This window comes from Maniola hyperantus, chromosome 18 (genome assembly GCF_902806685.2).
Source record: "Maniola hyperantus chromosome 18, iAphHyp1.2, whole genome shotgun sequence".
NCBI lineage: Eukaryota > Metazoa > Arthropoda > Insecta > Lepidoptera > Nymphalidae > Maniola > Maniola hyperantus.
The window spans coordinates 13,662,909-13,688,188 of record NC_048553.1 but is presented as its reverse complement, the minus strand read 5'-3'; the positions used below and the strand labels follow the sequence as shown (position 1 = coordinate 13,688,188).

Sequence of the window (25,280 nt, the reverse complement as noted above, 5' to 3'; positions counted from 1 at the left end):
GCACAGATCCTGGAAAAGTTGCCGCAGTTTTGAACTTTCCGACCCCAAAAACTGCACAGGAGGTAAAGATTTTCCTAGGCACTTGTTCTTGGTACAGGCGCTTTATTAGGAATTTTTCAACCATCGCTGCACCACTCAATAGACTAACGAGTAAAGGAAAGAACGCACCTAAATTTGAGTGGAGCGAACAGGCAGAGGTAGCATTTAATACATTGAAGAATGCGTTGGTAACCGCACCTGTTCTTGCGGTACCGAATTTTGAAAAACCATTCAAAATACATTGTGATGCTTCTGCATATGGTGTTGGCGGTATGCTAACGCAAGAAACCGATGGTTGCGATCATCCCATTGCGTATGTCAGTAGGAGCCTAAATAAAAACGAAAGGAATTACAGCGCGACGGAACGCGAGGCTCTAGCTGTGATTTTTGCAGTGGAGAAATTTCAGGCTTATTTTGGTTCCAAGCCAGTCACAATTATCACAGACCATGCATCCCTAAAGTGGTTCTTAAATTTAGAAAATCCCTCAGGACGACTCGCCAGATGGGGTTGTAGATTATCACAGTATAATTTTGTTATCGAACATAGGAAGGGTTGTGATAATGTAGTTCCGGATACCTTGTCGAGACTCATACACGTAGATGTAGTTGGTGATCGTAATGATAACTCTAGTCAACAAGTTTTGGTAGATGACTGGTATGACAAAACATTTAATGGCTGTAAAATCAATCCAGCAAATTTTCCGAATTTTAGTATTTTGAACGATAAACTATATCGTTACAGTAAATGTAAATACCAGCTTCTCAGTGAGTTCGACTGGAAAGAGGTAGTCCACAAGAACGACATCCTTAGAATTATGCAACAAAACCATGCAGATGCAACTGCAGGTCATTTTGGTGTGTTCAAAACTCATCGCAGATTATCCCTCAGATATTTTTGGCGTGGTATGTATAAGGACGTGGTTGAGTACGTTAAGAATTGTGATACTTGCTCTGCGTATAAATACACGACATCAGCAACTCCAGGTCTGCTAGGGAAGCCTAAAGTCTGCGAGAGACCTTTTCAGGTCATTTCGGCTGATTTAGTCGGACCTTTGCCTAGGTCTAAATCAGGATTTACATTTCTTTTTGTGGTGACGTGTTGTTTTTCGAAATATACAATGTTGTTTCCGTTACGGCGTGCCACAGGTGCCGCTGTTGTTAAAGCGCTAGAGAATTTTGTATTTTTGAACCATAGTGTTCCAGAGACTGTGATTGTGGACAATGGGTCCCAATTTACAGGATCTGAATTCCGTAATCTCATTAAGCGTTATAATATTCCGAAATTACACTACACACCACTGTACACTCCGCAAGTTAACCTTGTTGAGAGGTACAATAAGGTTGTTATGACTGCTGTAGCCGCTTTTGTGAAAGATAACCACAGGTCCTGGGACGAAAACCTGTACAAGGTCCAGTTCGCCATAAACAGTGCGGTTAATGAATCCACTGGATTCTCCCCGTTCTTCCTTGTCCACGCTAGAGAACCGGTCTTAAATGGTTCCTTCTATAAGGACACGGATAAGGAGTACGAGGCCGGAATTCCAAGGGAGGAATACGCAGGAAAGTTTGGATCTTTGGAGGACATATTTGGTCAGGTTAGGAGAAATTTGTTTCAGGCTCATGCAGAGTATGCAACGCATTACAACTTAAGGCGTAGGTCTGCAAGCTATTCTGTTGGGGATATAGTGTGGAAAAAGACCTATCCACAAAGCGACGCTACAAATTTTTTCGCAGCTAAGCTGGCACCTAAGTATGAAAAGTGCAGGGTTGTCAAGGTTTTGTCACCTTTGGTTTACGAACTAGTTAGAGTAGCTGACAACCACCCAATAGGCACTTGGCATATTAAGGATATTAAGAAGTAGATATTTGCCATTACTTAGTTTGGTCTAAACTGTTTGAATATTTAAGTTATCAATATTCAATTAGGAATTTGAATGAGTGTAGTGATGTTCTGAGTTAACAGTTACATTACCATGGTTCAGTTGAGGAGGAATGTAGTGGATGTATGTAGGGATGAATATGTGATGATTGGAATGTTTGTGGTAGACCAACCGGTTGAGAAAGTAAAAATGCAAATATCGTACTTTGGGCATAACGAAAAGGGGGGGTTTTGTGTTTTGTTTTCGTTTTCCTTCTAGATAATGGATCATTTCTGTTATTTTTCCGATTCTGTTCCGAGATCTATTTTCTAGGAGAGTTATTTCGTTTTTTTTTCTCATATTCCGATTTTGATTCGGTTTTATTTTTCCGAATGGGATAGAGAACGGTTGCCATATCAGATGGACCCGTTCACAACCAGATTTTCCGTATTTGTTGAGTAACAAATATTAAGATGGTAGTTTAAAAGAGTGAACCACCGTAGGCCTAGACGCATTCTATCAGTCAGCTGAAGAATGATGCCAAGATGTTTCCACTCAAGTGTCTTAGACACCATGAAGTTTTTTTGTATATATTCTTTTTAGAAGTTAGGGTTGTGTAGTTAAGTATAATGTATAAAACCTTACACTGTTTTCAGTATATTTATTTTGTTAGACAATTTTCCTTGTTAGTAGTAGATGTGCGTTCACGCGTAACTTCTGTGTTTTTCTTGTTTGTTTCAGGCAAATTGTTAGTAGTTGTTGGATGACGCTGAGGGCAGCGTGGTTCAACCTGTTGAACCTTTTCGTAGGAGGGGAAGTATTGTGACGTTGTAAATTTTGAACTACTAACTAGCGTTTCGTTTTTAATAAAAATCAATTTTGTTCAAAGTATGTTGGTGCCACCTAGCATCAAGGTGCAGAACTACGCGTGGGTCGATGTTCAGAGTTCATTCGAGCCACAATAGATGGCGTTTGCTTCGTTGTCAATTGTCGTAAAAATAAAACAAAATAATTAAATAAAACCATAATATCATTTGTTTATTGTTAAGTCATTAACAAAACGGTTCTTATAATATATCCTTAGGTTCTGCAAATATTCAAAAATGAATTGGCTTTATGATCAAACTAACTGAGAGCGGCCACACTCGGGTTGCGTCTGGCAACACCGATAGGTGAGATTTAGAATTTTCCTGGAGTCAACATGTGAAGACGAATTTTTTTCGTTCCAGGAAAATCTCACTCCTTTTCGCCCATGGCTTCGCCTGGGAAAATACAATAGTTATAAATTTTAGTCATCCTAACGTATTTCAATGTTTCATCAATTATGTTCCAGTTATTTTATCTTCCCAAATAAATGAGGATAATGGGTTGTGGGTGGACTTCTGAAAACCATTGGTGGCCAGGAGTTCAATAGGGTTTACGTCTACGTTTTACGTTTAGCTTCAGTTTTCCGTTTTAGTTTTCCGGTTGCGTTTTCGGTTTTCGTATTTATTTCTTTTGCACATTCACGTTGACAACTTAATTGCTATGGATAAGACTTGGTGAAAATCTTTGTAATGAAACATTTCGGTTGTGAAGAATCAAATAAATTGAGTTTTGGATCTTGGCCGATGCCGTCCAGCTACCTTGCAGTCTTCGCACCTACAAGTAAGCAAATGTTTGTATCCTGGAACAGTTTAGTGAACCTTCTTAGTGTATGTGTACAGTAAGAACCCTGTCTTTACTACTGAGCTTTTATTTTGAAACAATTTTATGAATTTTACTGTGTCATTGTCTATTCCATGCAAATGGCATCTTAAATTTAAAACATAGATCTTATGTACTATCTACCTAAGTCATTCTAATGTATCTAAATTAAGTCTTGGCATTAAGCTAGAATAACTAAGCATTATTAGCCATCATTCTGTATTAAGCGACCCCGGTAAAAGTTACATTAAAAACAATTTTGCCTAACATCTAGCAAATTTCATTTATAACACCTCATATGCATTACAAGGGAGTCGACGGCTAGCTTCTATTCTTTACTAGGTAGATAGATCAAGTAAAGTAAATTAAAATTATTTTTTTTCCTCTAATCTTTGTAAGGTGGTAGATTATTCCGTATCCGGGTATATTTCTATTCCGCCCGATTTACCACCCTTACAATGCAAGCTATCTCTGCACCAAATTTCGTCAAAATCGGTTGAATGGATGGGTCGTGAAAGGCTGGCAGGCAGATACTTTCGCATTTATAATATTAGTATGGATAGTATGGATTATAAAATGCGCACGGTCATCACTGAGTTATATTAATATTATAGATCAATGGCGGCCATCGATCTATAGAGCGTGCAAGCGAGAGCACTCGCATCGCTGCGTGTTAGACAGTGAAAATATCTAGTTCAATTAACAATCACTATTGATTGTGATCATAGTTCCTAGTATTAATGTAGCAAACGATTGTACATGGAAAAATTGAATAATCCCTTTCCGTAAAGTCGCCTATGAAATCGTAGTGAAGAAAATTAATGATTTCACCATATGAAAATGATTAGAAAATGAAAACTAGCAATAATGGGCATCGCTATGTGGCCATACTAAACATTTATGCGCAGTTAGTGGAACAATCCCCATTAAGCCGGCTAGAGCGCCGAGCGTGTTTTATCGCCTTTGTACGGCTGCAACAATTCGTACCGTAACGCTGGGTACGGGCTGATACGACTAAGAGTACGCTCACACTGACAGCGTAACGTCGCTCAACCGCCTCATACCAGCGGTGGGGAAATCTAGGGAAAATCTAGCAAAGTGGGGCTTCATCTCTGACATGATACGGAGTGCATCTGTGGTCATCCGAGACAGACCATTGCGCTCATGAGTGGGTTCCCTGCGTGCGGCGTGCCCGACAACCTGCACGAGCGAGGAGCTGCACGAGGCTACCGACCGAGATATCGCGGTTGCGGCTTTTTGGGCTGCCCGTATTTGAGGTGACCGTCGACTCGAGAAGAAGAAGTGTAACGTGAATTTGAGAAAAAGTGTTTTTTTTTTTGTATACACGTTTCTTACGTTCATCTCATCAATTTTTGGTCAATCAAATATTCTCATTGAGTTATTTCTGGCCAAACAAAATCCAACATCAAATTGTCGTTCACAAACGCCCGTCGCGTTTCGCCGCCAGTGTGAAGTGACTCTTAGCCGCTCCAGGCCATATGCGCCAGATTAAACTATAGGGTTTCTCGTAAAGGTTTTATAAAAAGCCACATGGAACCGGCCGGGCTGGTACTTAATATCTACCTATACATACTCCTGCAGAGATAAAATGTAGGTTCAGTGCGAATTATTGCGTCCTCCAGGGCTTCTAAGCCTTTGACTGCGAGGCTTAACGGGCTTAAATCCTTCGTCCTTGTTTTGTTACCTACTACCTATAGCACAGATACTGTTCGACCTAACCTTTCCTATTGTACATAACTAGATTATGCGTGATGTTCTTGTCTGAAACTGCTTACATTGTAAGACTGCGATTTGTTTTGTTTTTGTTCAGATACAAGTTAGCCGTTGACTGCAAACACGCCTGGTGGTAAGTGATGATGCAGTCTAAGATGGAAGCGGGCTAAGCTGGAAGGGGTTTGGCATTTGCTTTTTCAAACCCATGCCCCTTTGGTTTCTACACGGCATCGTACCGGAACGCTGTATCCTTCCGCCAAACCAGACCAGAGCTTCTTTAGAGACTTCAAGATTGTTTTTAGGGTTCCGTACGTTCTGTTCCGTGACTGCAGCGCTGGTTGTCAGGCATCACCCCTACTGATAGCACGGACTGATCGGTAGCGTAATACCTACTGTCATCCTCAACCCTTCGCCGGCTCACTACTGAGCACGGGCCTCCTCTCAGAGTGAAAAGGGTCTGGCCATAGTCCACCATCCACCACGCCGCGCTGGTCAGATGCGGATTCTTTACTGTATAGTGATACAATGTTAAACGTATTTATATCTTATATCTTATATTATTCAGCCTTTAACGCGATTGACCGCGTTCTCACTTGATGGTAAGTGACGCTGTTGTTTAATTTCACCGTTAAGTGTTCACCCTAATCGGTTTCTACGCGGTATCGCACAAGGAACACTTGACGGCACAGCTTTAACGGTTGGCAACTAGCTACGGCCGAAGCTACCTACCAGACTAGACATGAGGGAATTTACCAAAAGTTTCCAAAATAAATCAGCCGGGAATCGAACTAGGAAATATTGCTTTAAAGCCCACAGCGCTAACCACTCCAGACATTTCTATAGATAAGATATCCACTCCGCTCTCCACACGAGTAGTGTGAATATTGTGTGTGTCTGTGTGTGTGTGTGTGTGTGTGTGTGTGTGCGTGGGATGGTGCGTGATGGATTGTAAATGTTAATTTGACAGCCTTTCCAATTACCGCCAATAGCACAATAAACAATTAATTTAATTGATGGGTTCCGTAGCTCAAGCCCTAATCTTAAATTGCTTGAAAATTAATAATTAAATTGAGCCTCAATAGCTCAACCGGTATAGGAGTGGACTGAAAACCGAAAGGTCGACGGTTCAAACCCCGCCCGTTGCACTATTGTCGTAGGTACCTACTCCTAGCACAAGCCTGACGCTTAGTTGAAGAGGAAAGGGGAATATTAGTCATTTAACATGGCTAATATTCTTAAAAAAAAAACTTGGTATACATCTTTAGAGAATCTGACTACACATCCGACATGCTTGGAACGTATCGGCCCCTGACTTGTTGGCACATATGTAGAATGTTATATGTATTAATTATTTAGTATCTCTGTCTATAATATCCAGCTTTATTAGGCTATCGAACTATCGAGCTACAATGTTGCCTTAAAGAATAAATAAATTATGTACGTCGCATTGTTTAAAACTAAAGTGAAATAAGTTAGGGTTTCCTGATCGCCGATCGCCGATCGCCGATCGCAACATGCAACATGCAACCACGTGGATAATAATAACTTAACTGTAATGTAAGTGGTAACCACGGTAATAATAAGTTAACTTTAATTAAACAGTTCCCTTTAAACCGATCAAGATTACAATATTGCAGTCTACAAGGTTTCGTAATAAAGAAACATTGTAAGGGGAGGCAAGTGTGTATCGTGAGTAGCTTGGGATTGTTCCGTAGCCGGATTTTTTGAGGAATTTGAACGAAATAATATAATACTGATTTCTACTTAAATATAAAAAATATAAAACTGACTAGAAAGTCAAAAAATATTTTTTGTTTCTACCCGTACGAACGTCGTGTTTTTGTTTATTTTTATGCTCGCTTAGAAACAAAAATTATTTTTTCACTTTGTAGTGGCTTTGGAAGTCAATTTTTGAAAATAATTATTATTTTAAGCTTTTTAGTGTAAGCAGTCATTGCTTGAATATCCTCACGATGTCTCATATTTAATTGCTTCAAAAGGCCCATAACTCCGAAAAGTTTGAGGTGCGTGCAAAATCAGTTAAAGTACCTCCTGAACATGAACTGTGTGAATTTGAAATGAAAATGTTTAGTGTCGTTTAGTTGACCCCCACGAGTGACTCCTTGTTAAATAGGTGAGTAGTTAGATATTTTAAAATTATTATGAAGTTTTCAGATAGTTTTTGAAAAATTCTCTCGCTTATGAAATAATGCCCTTCAAAATAGCGGCTGCGGAACCCTGCAGAAGCGTGGTGTGAGTTCTGACACGCACTTGGATATTTTTTTCTTCTCAATTCGATCCAAAGATAAATCAGACTTTGATGGAGCTATAAATAACGACGTGATAAGTGATAACGTTGTAGCCATCACAGAGGGCGCTAGAAAGGTTATCAAAAAAAATCTTTGAAATGTAAAAATCTTTCCATCAACCCATCGCATGAGCACGGGTTTCATCTCAGAATGGTAAGGGTTTAGTAATGTCCACCACACTGGCCAAGTGCCGATTGGCAGAACTCACAAACCTTTGAGAACCCTCAGTCATGTTTCCTCACGATGTTTTCTTTCACCGTTAAAGCAAGTGATATTTAATTGCTTAAAACGCACATAACTCCGAAAAGTGCGTGCCCGGGATCGAGTCCCCGACCCTCCGATTAAGAGCGCCACGTCTTAACCACTACGCTACGCTTGATATTTTAATAATATCAAGTTTTATATAATATTTGTGTATATGAAAGAGTTGTAACGTCTGTCTGTGAGTGCGGAACGAATGGCCGCCGACAGCCGACGCCGGGAGGTAGAACCATTGAACTAGTAATTCATGTTTTCTCAATACGAACATCTGCGGGATATCCGTCTGTACTACACGTCGCTGCGGGAAAAGCGACTCTAATGCCTTGTCTTACAGTTCAATGTAGTTGGAGAGTATATTTCCAAAGAGCTTGGTCATATAGAAATGTAATGCGCGCGCAGTCTCTTCACATTCGATACACAGAGAGTAATTTAAACTGGACATCTTAGGAAAAGAGCAAACTAACTACGGAAATATTATGTGCATGTCTCTCTAGTTTTAGGGTTCCGTACCTCAAAAGGAAAAAAGGAACACTAATATGATCACTTTGTTGTTTCTGTCCGTCTGTCGTGTCTGTCAAGAAAACCTATTTAGAGTACGTCTATAGGTTAGACCTACCTACCTGCCAAATTTCATGATTCTCGGTCAAAGGAAGTACCTACTCCATAAGTTTTCTTAATAGACACGACAGACAGACAATGAAGAGAGGAACGGCACCCTAGAATGTTTATTTTTAGTTAGGTAGGAAAGTTCCATTCGAAATGATCGAGGAGATAAGACAAAATGTTGTAAAACAAAAAGTCCCTAGAGTGTAATGTTATACTTTATGTAGTCTATTGCAGGTAAGAGTAACCGTCAAGGAAGGCTGGCCTTTTCATACTGAATATCTATTTCTTTTTACTGCAGCATAAAACAATGTAATAGAGTTGAGATATTAATATGAAAACGTCCCTAGGTATACCTATATCATTTTACAAATCTAGGTATTTTTTCCATAATTCTTCAAGAATTTTTAATCAGAAGCGATCATCTCCATGGAAAAGGCGTGATGTTCCTACGGTATCCTAACATGGTTTCATCTATCAGTAGAATTATTTAGGGCGCCTTCAAGTTTGACGCAAAGTGCCGCGCGGAGGCAGCGCGACTGCGTGCGGTGCGCCTCGTTCCTTATGTTTGGGTACCTAGAGGTACTAGGTACATCCCGGTGTAGCATGAATCCACCCGTGTGCAGTGCCCGGCTGCCCGGCTGCCCGGTGAAAACTAAATGACTGTGTGGACTCGAGCATAAAACCAGCATAATTCGGCCGAGAACTACCGAGATCGTCTGGTTCCTCCCCGCAGGCGGGGTATCGACTGTCCACAGCGACTCGGCATCCGGATCGATACCCAGCAGGCGGGGACACCCCGCAGGCGGCGTAACGACCAATGAAACGCCCCCGACACGCGGCATGCGGGGCTCCCCGCCACCGGCTCTCGCCTCAGTCGGCCGCGTCGTACGATAGCCTGCACACGCACAATGTCTGAGCGTTTCACGGAAACACAAATGTACAGCCTGGCGGAGATCTACCGCGACTACGAGTGTCTGTGGAATGTGACCAGTGACTTGTACAAAGACAGGGCTGCGCGGGAAAGTGCCTATCAGAAGATTTTGGAAAGGCTAAACATCCCTGGCCTGACGATAAGAGACATTCCGAAGAAAATTAAAAACCTAAGGTCGTCCTATTACCAAGAAATAAAGAGAATACAAAACAGCATGCGAGCGGGCGCTTGCGAGGATTCCGTATACAAGCCGAAGGTGTCGTGGTTCACGCTCGTGGAGGGATTCCTAAAGCCGTTCAGAAATCAACGCGAAACCGTTTCCTACGTAAGTTTAATAACAACTTTTTTTAGAGACATTATTTTTGAACTGTAGATTAGTAAGTACTTAAATTAATAATGTGTGTTATTAATATCATAAATAAACGTTAACCATGCATTTAATATTAGGTAATGGTTTAAAGTAGGTAGGTAGGTACCTACAAAGATGAAATACCTACTATACCTACTACCCACGACGCACGGTACGGTAGTAGGTAGTAGGTAGGAGGTAGGAGGTAGGTACAATAGTTATACTACCAATGCGTTTGTTGTGTGTGTGTGTGTGTGTGTGTGTGTATGTGTGTATATATGGATGTGTTTTTGTTATCTTTTCGGGGAAAACTATTTAATGCGGTTTTTTGCAGTAAGTAGGTAGTAGGTACCCACCTACAATCTACCTACATAAGTAGGTTCTTAGTAAATAATATGTTTTTTGGTTAGGTAGATTAACTATTACTAGCTATTATAGGCGACAAAAGCGTGTTTAGAATTTTTTACTGTTACCATGTAGGTAGGTAGGTACCTACCTGAAAACTACTGAGTCGATTTTGATGCGGCTTTTTACATTAGACAAGTATTCTTAGATTAAACTCTACGAGCTACCAGGAAACGTTAAAATTTAAGTTACTTACATGTCCAAGTTTATACATTTATGAAGTACTTGTATTCATTAAAACAAATGTTAAATTGTTTAGATATTCTGAAAATGAGCGTAGACAGAATAAACTGTGTCCTATGCAACATACAACAGCACTTTTTGGTAAAAGTATCTTTAATATGGCACCTCAGTTGTACAATAAACTACCAGCATCATTGGCTGACCGAAATCTAAACATTAAAACTTTTAAATATAAAATTAAAGAATTTTTACTTCATAAAAGGTACTATTCCATTAAAGAGTATTTAACAGACACAAATTTATAATAAGTTGTAGCATTTTTTATTAGCAGTCTTTAAATTGTATTGTATTATATTGTTAAATCTTAAATTATTAACTGTATAAAGATAAGTAATAATAGATAATTCAATTGTAATTTACGTCAGTAAGTTGGTTTTATTTTTTATTTTTTTGCATGCCATAATATGGCTATTTGTGGTGAAACTTTAATAACTGACACATCTGTATACCCACATGTGCAATAAAGAATATTTGATTAGATTAGATTTGATTTGAAACGCTGCAGTTCGTGGTGGGTTTTTAAAACTTTTATTTTTCGTCTTGTTACAGAACGATTCCAATTCTGCTTCGGACAGTGAGTTAGAAACACCAAATACGGAACCAATGGTGGAAGCAACCCTCGAAGAAGACTCAATGGCAGACGAAACCGGGGAAGTCGACTGGGGCATGGCTAGCCATGCGGGCATTGCCGTTCAAAGAGAAAACGAAAATTCTTCGCCTGGATTTTTCATGTTGCCCTCAAAGAAACAAGCCAAGAAACGATGTATAGTTAGAAAAGATGACAATATCCATATCGCTCTCGCCAAAGTTGGTAAAATAGCCAACAGTCTCTCCCGAAGTGCGTCTACACTGAGCGACAAAGCCGACGACGAGTTCGACTCGTTCGGCAAATACATAGCCATGACCCTGCGATCTCTGCCCATGGAGCTGGCGATCGCTGGCAAGACTGGCATCCAGAATGTTCTATCGGAGATTCAACTGAGAGCGTTGCGAGAAAACTCTGAGCTTCCGCTGATACAGTATGACGCTCCGAGGATCAAACTAGAATACCCGTGAGCCCGTGAAGCTCAAAACTCAACAGATTTCAGTTCGATCTCCGGGTCTGGGTAACTTGATTACATACTTTGTAAAATGAAAGTTGTTGTCATTTCAAAATGTTGATGCAATTATAATTTAACCCTAAAAAGAAATGGCTACATATCTTGCCCCTCGCTTCCATGGGTAAATACTTAATTATTATTTAAGTGAGCAAATAATTGTATGTAGCCATATTAGGTAGTGTTCTTAGTTGCGCGTAATTTTAAAATAACTATCAAAATTAATTATATATATTTTTACATATTCGTTAGTATTATTTTTATTAAAATTATCTAAGGATAATATTTATGTTTCACCATTAAAAGTTTTTATGTTCTAATGACTTATAGTAGGTATGCTTATTAGTTACTACATATACATGTAGTAAATAGTAAGCATACTAATATTATAAATGCGAAAGTGTGTCTGTCTGTATGTCTGCTAACTTTTCACGGCCCAACAGTTTAACCGATTTTGATTAAATTTGGTACAGAGTTAGCTTATATCCTGGGGATGGACATACTTTTTGTCCTGAAAAATCAAAAGTTCCATCGAGATTTTATAAAACCTAAATCCACGCGGGCGAAGCCGCGGGAAGGTTCAAAATAAATGAACTGAATATAATTATTAGTATATCAAGGATTAATGATAATACTACTGAATCCTCGAACATAATTCAACGATTAGCAGATTAATGACAGTTAACTACTGATCGTCTGTTACAGTCAGTATAATTAATCCTTTGACTAATGAGAGATGATAACATAAAGCTTGTGGCTATTTTATATTAATTTCGACTAGATGATGCCCGCGACTTCGTCCGTGTGGGTATAGCATTATCATCAAGACATCATCGGTTCACTACTGAGCACAGGTCTCCTCAGGATGACAGGGGTTTGGCCATAGTCTACCACGCTGGCCCAGTGGTGGGAACATAGTGGAGAGCTCTCAGGCATGCAGATCTTCTGTCACCGTTAAAGCAAGTGATATTTCATTGCTTAAAACGCACTCAAAGCTCAAAATGTAGAGGACCCCTCTTTTCGAGGTGCGTGCCCGGGATCGAACCGCCGAACTCCCGAAAAGAAGGTGGACCTCTCACCGATCGTGCGTTATAGAGTATCCAAATTAGCTATAGTGTCCAGATTGGCTGTCCCTGTCAAAACTTATTGAAAATGAATGGTACTTACTTTTATTGTAGGTACACCACAAAATTAGTATTTACAGTAAACTGTACACTCGTAGAAAACAAAACAACAATATAACAGGCTTTATCGCTACTACCTCTTCCAGGCAACCAAAGTGTAATTAACTCCTTTGTCGCCACAACTGACGCGCAACCCGCAACCTTCCTGCTCCATGCAACTCGCACCGTCACAACATTATGTCCAGTTCATGCTACGCTGTGTCATTATTACAATGTATCGCGCCCCATTGGTTCCGTACATGTACAGCGTATGTTGAACAACCTGATAAACTGTGCCACACACTAAAACATTATTACTTGCAATGGAAACTGGCATTTAACTACATATAGATATATGGTCCATTTTTGCGTGTAGTGTGAAGGTCTATGTTTATAGTGTGCACTGTGCAGCTGACAAGTCGAATTCGCTGACGTCACAATGAATCAAGATGTGTCAATGGATACGGCTATAAATCGTTGATTGTAGCCTGCAGCGACGAGCGACGAGCGACGAGCGACGAGCGACGCCGAATCGTGTTTGATGCTCGGTAGAACCGATTTATCAAATATCACATCACTTTACGCTTGTAAACTTATGAATTAGCCAATTATGACATACTAGCTGAATGCCGCGACTTCGTCTGCGAGGAATTTGGTTTTTAAAAATCTCGTGGGAACCCTTTGATTTTTCGCGATAAAAAGTAGCCTATGTGTTAATCTATCTCTATTCCAAATTTCAGCCAAATCCGCCCAGTAGTTTTAGCGTGATTAAGTAACAAACATCCAAACATTTATAATATTATTAGGATTAGGATTTTAGAAGCCTCTGAATTTGGTCAATTCAATTCAGCAGAAAATAACAAACTTTTGACACTGTAGTCCACTTTTCATTCGCAGTCCACGAATACCCCGTGAACGAAAATCGAAACAACATCAAATAATTCGATGCGAAACAACCCATTTCTTTCATAACTTTGAAAAAAACCAGTAAGTATTTTAACAAAAAACAAATTTGTCTAAAACACATTAAAACCATGTTTTTATTTTTTTTAATTTTAAATTTATTTATTTATAGATAGACTAGCTTATGCTCGCGACTTCGTCCGCGTGGACTACACAAATTTCAAACCCCTATTTCCCGCCCTCAGGGGTTGAATTTTCAAAAATCCTTTCTTACCGGATGCCTACGTCGTAATAACTATATCTGCATGCCAAATTTCCACCTGATCCGTCCAAGAGTTTGAGCTGTGCGTTGATAGATCAGTCAGTCAGTCAGTCAGACAGTCAGTCACCTTTTCCTTTTATATATTTAGATTTAGATATCTATTTAGTTAGTACACGTTGCTTTGGTTAGTACACCAGTGCGGCTCGGCTAACTTCACACCTTTGACAACATTATAGAGAACTCTCAGGCATGCAGGTTTATTCACGACTAGCTGATCCCCGCGGCTTCGCCCGCGTAGATTTAGGTTTTTAAAGATCCCGTATAGCCTATGTCACTCAGGAATAATGTAGCTTTCTACTGGTGAAAGAATTTTTAAAATCGGTTTAGTAGTTCTAAAGATTACCCCCTACAAACAAACTTAACGACATTACCTCTTTATATAATACTAGCTGATCCCCGCGGCTTCGCCCGCGTAGATTTAGGTTTTTAAAGATCCCGTATAGCCTATGTCACTCAGGAATAATGTAGCTTTCTACTGGTGAAAGAATTTTTAAAATCGGTTCAGTAGTTCTAAAGATTACCCCCTACAAACAAACTTAACGACATTTACCTCTTTATATAATACTAGCTGATCCCCGCGGCTTCGCCCGCGTAGATTTAGGTTTTTAAAGATCCCGTATAGCCTATGTCACTCAGGAATAATGTAGCTTTCTACTGGTGAAAGAATTTTTAAAATCGGTTCAGTAGTTCTAAAGATTACCCCCTACAAACAAACTTAACGACATTACCTCTTTATATAATACTAGCTGATCCCCGCGGCTTCGCCCGCGTAGATTTAGGTTTTTAAAGATCCCGTATAGCCTATGTCACTCAGGAATAATGTAGCTTTCTACTGGTGAAAGAATTTTTAAAATCGGTTCAGTAGTTCTAAAGATTACCCCCTACAAACAAACTTAACGACATTACCTCTTTATATAATATGATCCCCGCGGCTTCGCCCGCGTAGATTTAGGTTTTTAAAGATCCCGTATAGCCTATGTCACTCAGGAATAATGTAGCTTTCTACTGGTGAAAGAATTTTTAAAATCGGTTCAGTAGTTCTAAAGATTACCCCCTACAAACAAACTTAACGACATTACCTCTTTATATAATACAACGGGCCGTGCAGCAGAAATCGTACTATTTTAATTTCGCCATAACTTCAAAACCAAAACGTCCAATTTTAATCATTCAAAGACCAAATATTATCTCCATAAACTGTTCTTAGTGATGAAATCATTTATTTTGATAAGGATTAATAGCATGAGTAAAATAAACGCGTTTAAATGTAGTCCAAAAAAAATTCAAGATTTTAAATAAAAAAATGGTTGCTGTGCCTCACTCGACATAGATGGGTATAGTGTGTCGCGGACTTTTTTGTAGATATTTATAAGATCTACAATTAATTAGAACATTTTATGGTTCTATCTTTTATAGTTTAGGCAGCGTACGCAAAATAAGTAACTTTTCTGGTTGATTTTTTACACCTTGTGTCCGAAAAACCAAAATATCTTACGGAACCCTATTTTTTCCAAAATAAAATATAGCCTATGTTACTCGTGGATAATGTAGCTTTCGAATGGTGAAAGAATTTTTAAAATCGGTCCAGTAGTTTTTGAGCCTATTCAGTACAATCAAACAAACAAACAAACAAACAAACAAACAAACAAACAAAGTTTTCCTCTTTATAATATTAGTGTAGACAACGGGCCGTGCAGCAGAAATCGTAATATTTTAATTTCGCCATAACTTCAAAACCAAACGTCCAATTTTAATCATTCAAAGACCAAATATTATCTCCATAAACTGTTCTTAGTGATGAAATCATTTATTTTGATAAGGATTAATAGCATGAGTAAAATAAACGCGTTTAAATGTAGTCCAAAAAAAATTCAAGATTTTTAAATAAAAAAATGGTTGCTGTGCCTCACTCGACATAGATGGGTATAGTGTGTCGCGGACTTTTTTGTAGATATTTATAAGATCTACAATTAATTAGAACATTTTATGGTTCTATCTTTTATAGTTTAGGCAGCGTACGCAAAATAAGTAACTTTTCTGGTTGATTTTTTACACCTGTGTCCGAAAAACCCAAATATCTTACGGAACCCTATTTTTTTTCCAAAATAAAATATAGCCTATGTTACTCGTGGATAATGTAGCTTTCGAATGGTGAAAGAATTTTTAAAATCGGTCCAGTAGTTTTTGAGCCTATTCAGTACAAACAAACAAACAAACAAACAAAGTTTTCCTCTTTATAATATTAGTGTAGACAACGGGCCGTGCAGCAGAAATCGTAATATTTTAATTTCGCCATAACTTCAAAACCAAACGTCCAATTTTAATCATTCAAAGACCAAATATTATCTCCATAAACTGTTCTTAGTGATGAAATCATTTATTTTGATAAGGATTAATAGCATGAGTAAAATAAACGCGTTTAAATGTAGTCCAAAAAAAATTCAAGATTTTTAAATAAAAAAATGGTTGCTGTGCCTCACTCGACATAGATGGGTATAGTGTGTCGCGGACTTTTTTGTAGATATTTATAAGATCTACAATTAATTAGAACATTTTATGGTTCTATCTTTTATAGTTTAGGCAGCGTACGCAAAATAAGTAACTTTTCTGGTTGATTTTTTACACCTTGTGTCCGAAAAACCCAAATATCTTACGGAACCCTATTTTTTTCCAAAATAAATATAGCCTATGTTACTCGTGGATAATGTAGCTTTCGAATGGTGAAAGAATTTTTAAAATCGGTCCAGTAGTTTTTGAGCCTATTCAGTACAAACAAACAAACATACAAACAAAGTTTTCCTCTTTATAATATTAGTGTAGATGTAGATGATTTCCTTTACCGTTAAATAAAACAAGTCATGATTAATTTAATTACTTAAAACGCATACAACACATTATATCGACTACGATAAGTTAGAGATGCGTGCCCGGGATCGAACCCCTGACCTCCCGAATAGGAGGCCAACGTCTTAATCACTAGGTTATCACCGCTATTTTACTGTCATAGTAGGTATATTGCAGTAACAAAACCGGCCAAGTGCGAGTCAGACTCGCGCACCGAGGCGAGGGTTCCGTACTCCAGTCGTATTTTTTCGACATTTTGCACGATAAATCAAAAACTATTAGGTACGCATAAAAATAAATAAAAACCTGTTTTAGAATGTACAGGTAAAGCCTTTTCATCTGATACCACCCACTTGATATAGTTATCTTACTTTGAAAGTTCAAAATACTGATTAGGTATTTGTTCATGAAAACATTTTCAATTTTTTTTGTGATGTAACCACAAATTCAAGGTTTTTGGATTTTTTCCCGCTACGTGTGCTATCAGACCTACCTACCTACCTTATGATTTTAGGTCAACGGGAAGTACCCTATAAGTTTCTTGACAGACAGACAGCAAAGTTATAAGGGTTCCGTTTTTCCTTTTGAGGTACGGAGCCCTAAAAATTTGATTGTTACGCAACCCGCAGATAGAAGCAATATTATGTATTTGTAATAATATACCGGTAATTAGGTATCCACTTATGGTGCGTGCGCACTGCAGTCCAGATGCAGTCCGCATTAATATAATCGTTAAGTGGCTGCTAATTAGATTGGCACAAAAACGCTGCGTCGGAATCGAACCTTTCGCCATGCCATAGGCTTGCCATCCGTCCTGTATTCTCCGGACATTCCTCTTAGAGTTCTGTAGAAGCCAACGAGACCCTATTACTAAGCCTCTGCTATCCGCCCGTCCGTGTGTCTGTCTGTATGTCAGCGGGCTTTAATCTCATGAACCGTAACAGATAGAGAGTTGGAATTTTTACAGAGTGTGTATTCCTACTGCCGCTCTAACAACAACTAACAAATAATCTGTCCGCCATGCAAAAAAAATGTGTTACTTGTTAAGTTGTTATACGATGGTACGGAACCCTTCGTGTTCGAGTCCAACTCGCACTAGATCAGTTTTTCAGTAGATTTTTTTCGCACATAAATATAAGGTAAGATAAAGGTCAGAATACTTTGCAACTCCCGCTGAATCCCGTAGTGCGTCGTAAAACTACTAGGTAAACTTAAAAGAAGTCGGTTAAAAAAGATTTTAGGTCAACTTACACATTAGATTTATTTTTGTTTTCATTAGAAACGCCAGATGCAATTACAGCCTTAAAATCGATTTTGTATGTTCTCTATGGCAGCCCTGCATAGAGCGGGTAGTTATTTAAAATTTCACACACGTCTGGCTAATTGGTGCGATAGTTACACGTTACCAGTTACCGCGCCGCGCCGGACAGATTCAATTACCGTAATGGCCTTTCGATACTATCGACTGTGTGACGTCACTACACTACCGCTGCGCCACGCTGCACACTGCAGACACGCACAATACAGGTGATAAATATATGATATTTGAATTTAAATTTAAATCAAGTAAAATCCGGTGCGGAATTAATTCCGCAGTGCGCGCGCTTCTATGTAGTTCTATTTCAGAGACTTTACGGGGAGAAAAAAACACGTACCGTGGTGCGCGCTAGCTCAAGGTTTGATCCTGAATCGACATGTCAAATAATGGTGACGTAAATGTACCGACCAACATTTGACGCCTGCCTGTGACGTCGAAGCTTCGACGTTTTGTTATAAGATCCCTAAAGGCAGTGGTCTGACCGTCAACGATGAACGAGAAACGAGTAGAACTGGAAACCAGAGTTGGCGATCAGCTGGAAGCGAGTGTGTAGTTTCGATAGTTTTGTCGCCGGGCTATAAGCGAGTGTGCAAGTGCGACGAGCGATTACTCGCGCCATTCGCCCACGGTCGCTCAGTCCTGTGCAAACCTGCGCGTGCGTTATTGTTAATATACATATTATATTTTAATGAGGATCCTACTTCCTTCTTCAGTTACGTGGATTCAAAGAAAAGAAAAGAATGACAAAAGGTAAACAAGCCCACCAGAAGAGCAATTTCAAAAGAAATAAAGGAGTCTGCGATAAGAGATGGCAGCCGCGTCCCCGTCGTGATAAGAGATGGCAGCCGCGTCCCCGTCGTGATAAGAGATGGCAGCCGCGTCCCCGTCGTGATAAGAGATGGCAGCCGCGTCCCCGTCGTGATAAGAGATGGCAGCCGCGTCCCCGTCGTGATAAGAGATGGCAGCCGCGTCCCCGTCGTGATAAGAGATGGCAGCCGCGTCCCCGTCGTGATAAGAGATGGCAGCCGCGTCCCCGTCGTGATAAGAGATGGCAGCCGCGTCCCCGTCGTGATAAGAGATGGCAGCCGCGTCCCCGTCGTGATAAGAGATGGCAGCCGCGTCCCCGTCGTGATAAGAGATGGCAGCCGCGTCCCCGTCGTGATAAGAGATGGCAGCCGCGTCCCCGTCGTGATAAGAGATGGCAGCCGCGTCCCCGTCGTGATAAGAGATGGCAGCCGCGTCCCCGTCGTGATAAGAGATGGCAGCCGCGTCCCCGTCGTGATAAGAGATGGCAGCCGCGTCCCCGTCGTGATAAGAGATGGCAGCCGCGTCCCCGTCGTGATAAGAGATGGCAGCCGCGTCCCCGTCGTGATAAGAGATGGCAGCCGCGTCCCCGTCGTGATAAGAGATGGCAGCCGCGTCCCCGTCGTGATAAGAGATGGCAGCCGCGTCCCCGTCGTGATAAGAGATGGCAGCCGCGTCCCCGTCGTGATAAGAGATGGCAGCCGCGTCCCCGTCGTGATAAGAGATGGCAGCCGCGTCCCCGTCGTGATAAGAGATGGCAGCCGCGTCCCCGTCGTGATAAGAGATGGCAGCCGCGTCCCCGTCGTGATAAGAGATGGCAGCCGCGTCCCCGTCTTGATAAGAGATGGCAGCCGCGTCCCCGTCGTGATAAGAGATGGCAGCCGCGTCCCCGTCGTGATAAGAGATGGCAGCCGCGTCCCCGTCGTGATAAGAGATGGCAGCCGCGTCCCCGTCGTGATAAGAGATGGCAGCCGCGTCCCCGTCGTGATAAGAGATGGCAGCCGCGTCCCCGTCGTGATAAGAGATGGCAGCCGCGTCCCCGTCGTGATAAGAGATGGCAGCCGCGTCCCCGTCGTGATAAGAGATGGCAGCCGCGTCCCCGTCGTGATAAGAGATGGCAGCCGCGTCCCCGTCGTGATAAGAGATGGCAGCCGCGTCCCCGTCGTGATAAGAGATGGCAGCCGCGTCCCCGTCGTGATAAGAGATGGCAGCCGCGTCCCCGTCGTGATAAGAGAATGGCAGCCGCGTCCCCGTCGTGATAAGAGATGGCAGCCGCGTCCCCGTCGTGATAAGAGATGGCAGCCGCGTCCCCGTCGTGATAAGAGATGGCAGCCGCGTCCCCGTCGTGATAAGAGATGGCAGCCGCGTCCCCGTCGTGATAAGAGATGGCAGCCGCGTCCCCGTCGTGATAAGAGATGGCAGCCGCGTCCCCGTCGTGATAAGAGATGGCAGCCGCGTCCCCGTCGTGATAAGAGATGGCAGCCGCGTCCCCGTCGTGATAAGAGATGGCAGCCGCGTCCCCGTCGTGATAAGAGATGGCAGCCGCGTCCCCGTCGTGATAAGAGATGGCAGCCGCGTCCCCGTCGTGATAAGAGATGGCAGCCGCGTCCCCGTCGTGATAAGAGATGGCAGCCGCGTCCCCGTCTTGATAAGAGATGGCAGCCGCGTCCCCGTCGTGATAAGAGATGGCAGCCGCGTCCCCGTCGTGATAAGAGATGGCAGCCGCGTCCCCGTCGTGATAAGAGATGGCAGCCGCGTCCCCGTCGTGATAAAAGATGGCAGCCGCGTCCCCGTCGTGATAAGAGATGGCAGCCGCGTCCCCGTCGTAATAAGAGATGGCAGCCGCGTCCCCGTCGTGATAAGAGATGGCAGCCGCGTCCCCGTCGTGATAAGAGATGGCAGCCGCGTCCCCGTCGTGATAAGAGATGGCAGCCGCGTCCCCGTCGTGATAAGAGATGGCAGCCGCGTCCCCGTCGTGATAAGAGATGGCAGCCGCGTCCCCGTCGTGATAAGAGATGGCAGCCGCGTCCCCGTCGTGATAAGAGATGGCAGCCGCGTTCCCGTCGTGATAAGAGATGGCAGCCGCGTCCCCGTCGTGATAAGAGATGGCAGCCGCGTCCCCGTCGTGATAAGAGATGGCAGCCGCGTCCCCGTCGTGATAAGAGATGGCAGCCGCGTCCCCGTCGTGATAAGAGATGGCAGCCGCGTCCCCGTCGTGATAACAATCGCCTTGCGACACGCTTGTGACCACTTACACACTCGCTATTGGCATAGTCCGTACGAAATGAGTTCTCATGCGCCATTTTAACTCTATGGGTTAGCTGTCATGTCAAAAGTGCGGTTCAACTTTAAAATAAGTAAGTACTAAAATTGTACTTTTGACATGACAGTTGACACAAAGTCAAAATGGCACATGAGAACTCATTTTGTACACATTATAGGTACAGTTAACAGTACTTCCTTGGCTGTGTAATTAAGCTGTAGTACAAAGACCTGACTTGAAAAGAGCAACCGCCGAGTTTCTTGCTGGTTCTTCTCGGTAGGAACAGCATTCCGACCCAGTGGTAAATTAAACTAGTTAACGATTCCTAAGAACTTGTAATAAGTCTACTTGAATAAAAATAAATTCTATTCTATTCTATTCTATTCTACATTAGTTTGCCTCGACTTCGTCTAGACTCCTATGTATTTAGGTTTCTGAAATCCCGTTCGAATGTCTTTTCCGTTCTTAGTCTTTGTCTTCGTTATATTACAGGTCTAGAATCAGCCAGTCGCTTGATGAGATGCATGTTGATATCTAAATCTATATAATACTAGCTGACCCGCCCCGGCTTCGCTCGGGTGGAATTTAGAAAATCGAGGTGGGGGTTGAATTTCCGAAAATCCTGAAATACATAGGTTCTTCATAGCTTCATTTGTTGCCGAATTACTCATAGTCATAGATCTAAACTCCCCTCCCGCACGCGCACCCCCGCCTTGGTGACGCCCACTTCGCAACGGGCCGTGCAGCAGAAATCGTAATATTTTAATTTCGCCATAACTTCAAAACCAAACGTCCAATTTAATCATTCAAAGACCAAATATTATCTCCATAAACTGTTCTTAGTGATGAAATCATTTATTTTGATAAGGATTAATAGCATGAGTAAAATAAACGCGTTTAAATGTAGTCCAAAAAAAATTCAAGATTTTTAAATAAAAAAATGGTTGCTGTGCCTCACTCGACATAGATGGGTATAGTGTGTCGTGGACTTTTTTGTAGATATTTATAAGATCTACAATTAATTAGAACATTTTATGGTTCTATCTTTTATAGTTTAGGCAGCGTACGCAAAATAAGTAACTTTTCTGGTTGATTTTTTACAACTTGTGACCGAAAACCCAAATATCTTACGGAACCCTATTTTTTTCCAAAATAAAATATAGCCTATGTTACTCGTGGATAATGTAGCTTTCGAATGGTGAAAGAATTTTTAAAATCGGTCCAGTAGTTTTTGAGCCTATTCAGTACAATCAAACAAACAAACAAACAAACAAACAAACAAACAAACAAACAAAGTTTTCCTCTTTATAATATTAGTGTAGATTAGTGTAGATAAAATTCAAAGTCCTGACTGACTGACTGACTGACATAGATATCAACGCACAGCCTAAACCGCTGGTCCTAAAAGCATGAAAATTGGAGGGTCTATTCTTTGTTAAGAGAAAGTATCCACTAAGAAAGGAATTTTCGAAATTCCACCCCTAAGTGGGTTAAATGGGGGATGGAAGTTTGTATGAAAGTCGGTCATTTTTCAAGTTATTTGCATGAAAATTGGTATTTGGGTTTTCGGTCACAAGTTAAGAAATAGATGTTTCAGGATTTTTGGAAAATTTGCCCGTAAGGGTGGTAAAATAGGGGATGAAAGTTTGTATGGGAAAGTTTTAATTATTTTGATATTATAATTAACTTGAAATTTGGAAAGTAGGTTTTTTCTTGAGGTTAGGTGTCATCTAAGAAACGACTATGAGAAAATCCCCCCCCCCCCCCCCCAAAGGGGTGAAATGGGGGTTGGAAGGTTATATGTGTTATTCGGTGCTGTTCAGAGTGCGCGTCCTGATGTTATAATGTTTGTTTCTGAAAAAAAAAATGTTATTTGTTTCCTGTAGGCCACGCGGGCGAAGCCGCGGGCAGAAGCTAGTATAATATAAAAGCAAAAGCTTACTGACTGACTGATCCATCAACGTACAGTTCAAACTACTGGACGGATCGGGCTGGGCATTCCAATAGCTATTATAACGTATAGCCATCCGCTAAGAAAGGATTTTTGAAAATTCAACCCCTAAGGGGGTAAAATAGAAGTTTGAAGTTTTTGAAGTCCACGCGGACGAAGTCGCGAGCATAAGCTAGTCTCATTATAAAGGTCGATGTACAATATTTCTTGCCGGCTGCTGTAGATCGGGTGTATCTCAGATCACTTTAGGCGCACTATAGTCAGAGATAATTTATTACAATAGTTGAATATTTTAAAACCGGCTCTATATAGTTGAGTTGAGTGTATGCCGGCTCTATATAGTTGAGTCGAGTGTATGCCGGCTCTATATAGTTGAGTCGAGTGTATGCCGGCTCTATATAGTTGAGTCGAGTGTATGCCGGCTCTATATAGTTGAGTCGAGTGTATGCCGGCTCTATATAGTTGAGTCGAGTGTATGCCGGCTCTATATAGTTGAGTCGAGTGTATGGTGTATGGTCACAAAAACTGTGATCGCCGCATTCGTACACGATTGACTAATTGTTTGTTATGCTGGTTTTTGCAGCGAGTCGCTGATGTATTGTGTAGCGGCTTCATTCCCGCGCAGCCTCCGTCGTGGAACCATTCATATCACCACCTACATACGCAGTTCTCCCCACTTGTACAACGACTTGATAAACACTTTAGTTTCATCCTCCATACTTATATCATAAATGAGAAAATATATCTAGAAATATATCTGCTAGCTTTTCACGCCCATCCGATTCTGACGAAATTTGGTACAGAGATACCTCGTATCCCGGGGAAGGACATAAGCTACTTTTATCCTGGAAAATCAAAGAGTTCCCACAGGATTTTAAAAACTTAAATCGTGAGGTGGATGTGAGAATGCGATGAGATTGGTGGCGGGGCCGGAACGGATGTTACTGATCACAATCACCGCTACGACCATTGCCTCCACACCTCGGGAAACGTGTGAGAAACAACCGCCTCAGAATGTGAAGGGCTTGCTCATAGTCCATCACGCTTGCCAAGTGCGGATTGGCAAACTTCACACACGTTTAAAATCACTCTCAGGCATGCAGGTTCCCTCACGATGTTTTCTTTCACCGTTGAAGCACGAGATATTTAATTATATTGACAACGCACATAACTCCGGAAAGTTAGAGGCTATCCACCAAGCTATCAACGCTTTTTATATGTATATGTTGCATATGTATATGTATATGTTGCATATGCAATTAGTACGAGCTTAGTTTGGAATAGTCATTCCGCATTCGTGAGTAATAAGAAACACGGGTATATAATCAATCTCTACATACTTAGTATAAAATAAAGTCGCTTCCCGCGTCTGTATGTATGTATGTATGAACGCGTATTTTTTAAACTACGCAACGGATTTAAATGCGGTTTTCACCAATAGATAGAGTGATTCAAGAGGAAGGTTTATAGCTATAGTTTAATTCTCAAAAAATTAGAGATCCCTAGAAAAAGTGAAGTAATTAGGTCAAAAAAAAATCCTCTCATTTGAGAGTTTCCGAGGCAATGACACCTCAATGACACTACATTAGTATTCACGTTGCACTTGCACCCATGCGAAGCCGGGGCGGGGCGCTAGTTAGATATAACGTGAGGTGGATGTGAGAATGCGATGAGGTTCGTGTCGGGCCGGAACGGATGTTACTGATCACAATGGCCGCTTCTATTCCGCTTACGATATTGCCTCAACACGTCGGGAATCGTGCGAGATAACTACCTACCGTACCTAACTGTTTGAACCACGACATACGAGATTACCTGTAGGTATGCCTGAGTTACATGCAACGCAACATTGAGAGGTCCAATGTTCTCAAAGGTATGCGAAGTCTGTCATTCCGTACTTGGCCAGCGTGGTGGACTATTGCTAAATTCTTCTGATTCTGAGAGGAGACCCGTGTTAAGTAGAGCCGGGGCGATGTGTTGATCATGATGATGATGGTTACATACATAAAGCAAAGCCCTCCAGAGCGCACAGGCGAGTCATCATGATCAACCCATAGCTCACTGCAGAGCGCAGGTCTCCTCTCAGAGTCAGAAGGGTTTTGGACATAGTCTACCACGCTGGCCATGTGCGGATTGGTAGACTTCACACACCTTTGAGAACATTATGGAGAACTCTCAGGCATGCAGGTTTCC

General features: G+C 41.4%; 1 protein-coding gene across 1 annotated transcript; it reads left to right on the top strand.

Annotated features, from left to right (window-relative positions):
- The first annotated feature begins 9,209 nt into the window (after positions 1-9,209).
- LOC138403552 (uncharacterized) lies at positions 9,210-11,584 on the top strand. The gene is made up of 2 exons (XM_069504573.1): positions 9,210-9,750; positions 10,972-11,584. Exons 1-2 carry the CDS (start codon positions 9,403-9,405, stop codon positions 11,476-11,478), a joined length of 855 nt encoding a protein of 284 aa, XP_069360674.1. The 5' UTR covers positions 9,210-9,402; the 3' UTR covers positions 11,479-11,584.
- The last annotated feature ends 13,696 nt before the right edge of the window (positions 11,585-25,280 follow it).

Bases quoted from the DNA above. Each gene is read 5' to 3' on its own strand.
- LOC138403552 (XM_069504573.1), top strand. From the start codon at position 9,403: ATGTCTGAGCGTTTCACGGAAACACAAATGTACAGCCTGGCGGAGATC. The intron at 9,751-10,971 runs GTAAGTTTAATA...GTCTTGTTACAG, and splicing joins AACGCGAAACCGTTTCCTAC to AACGATTCCAATTCTGCTTC.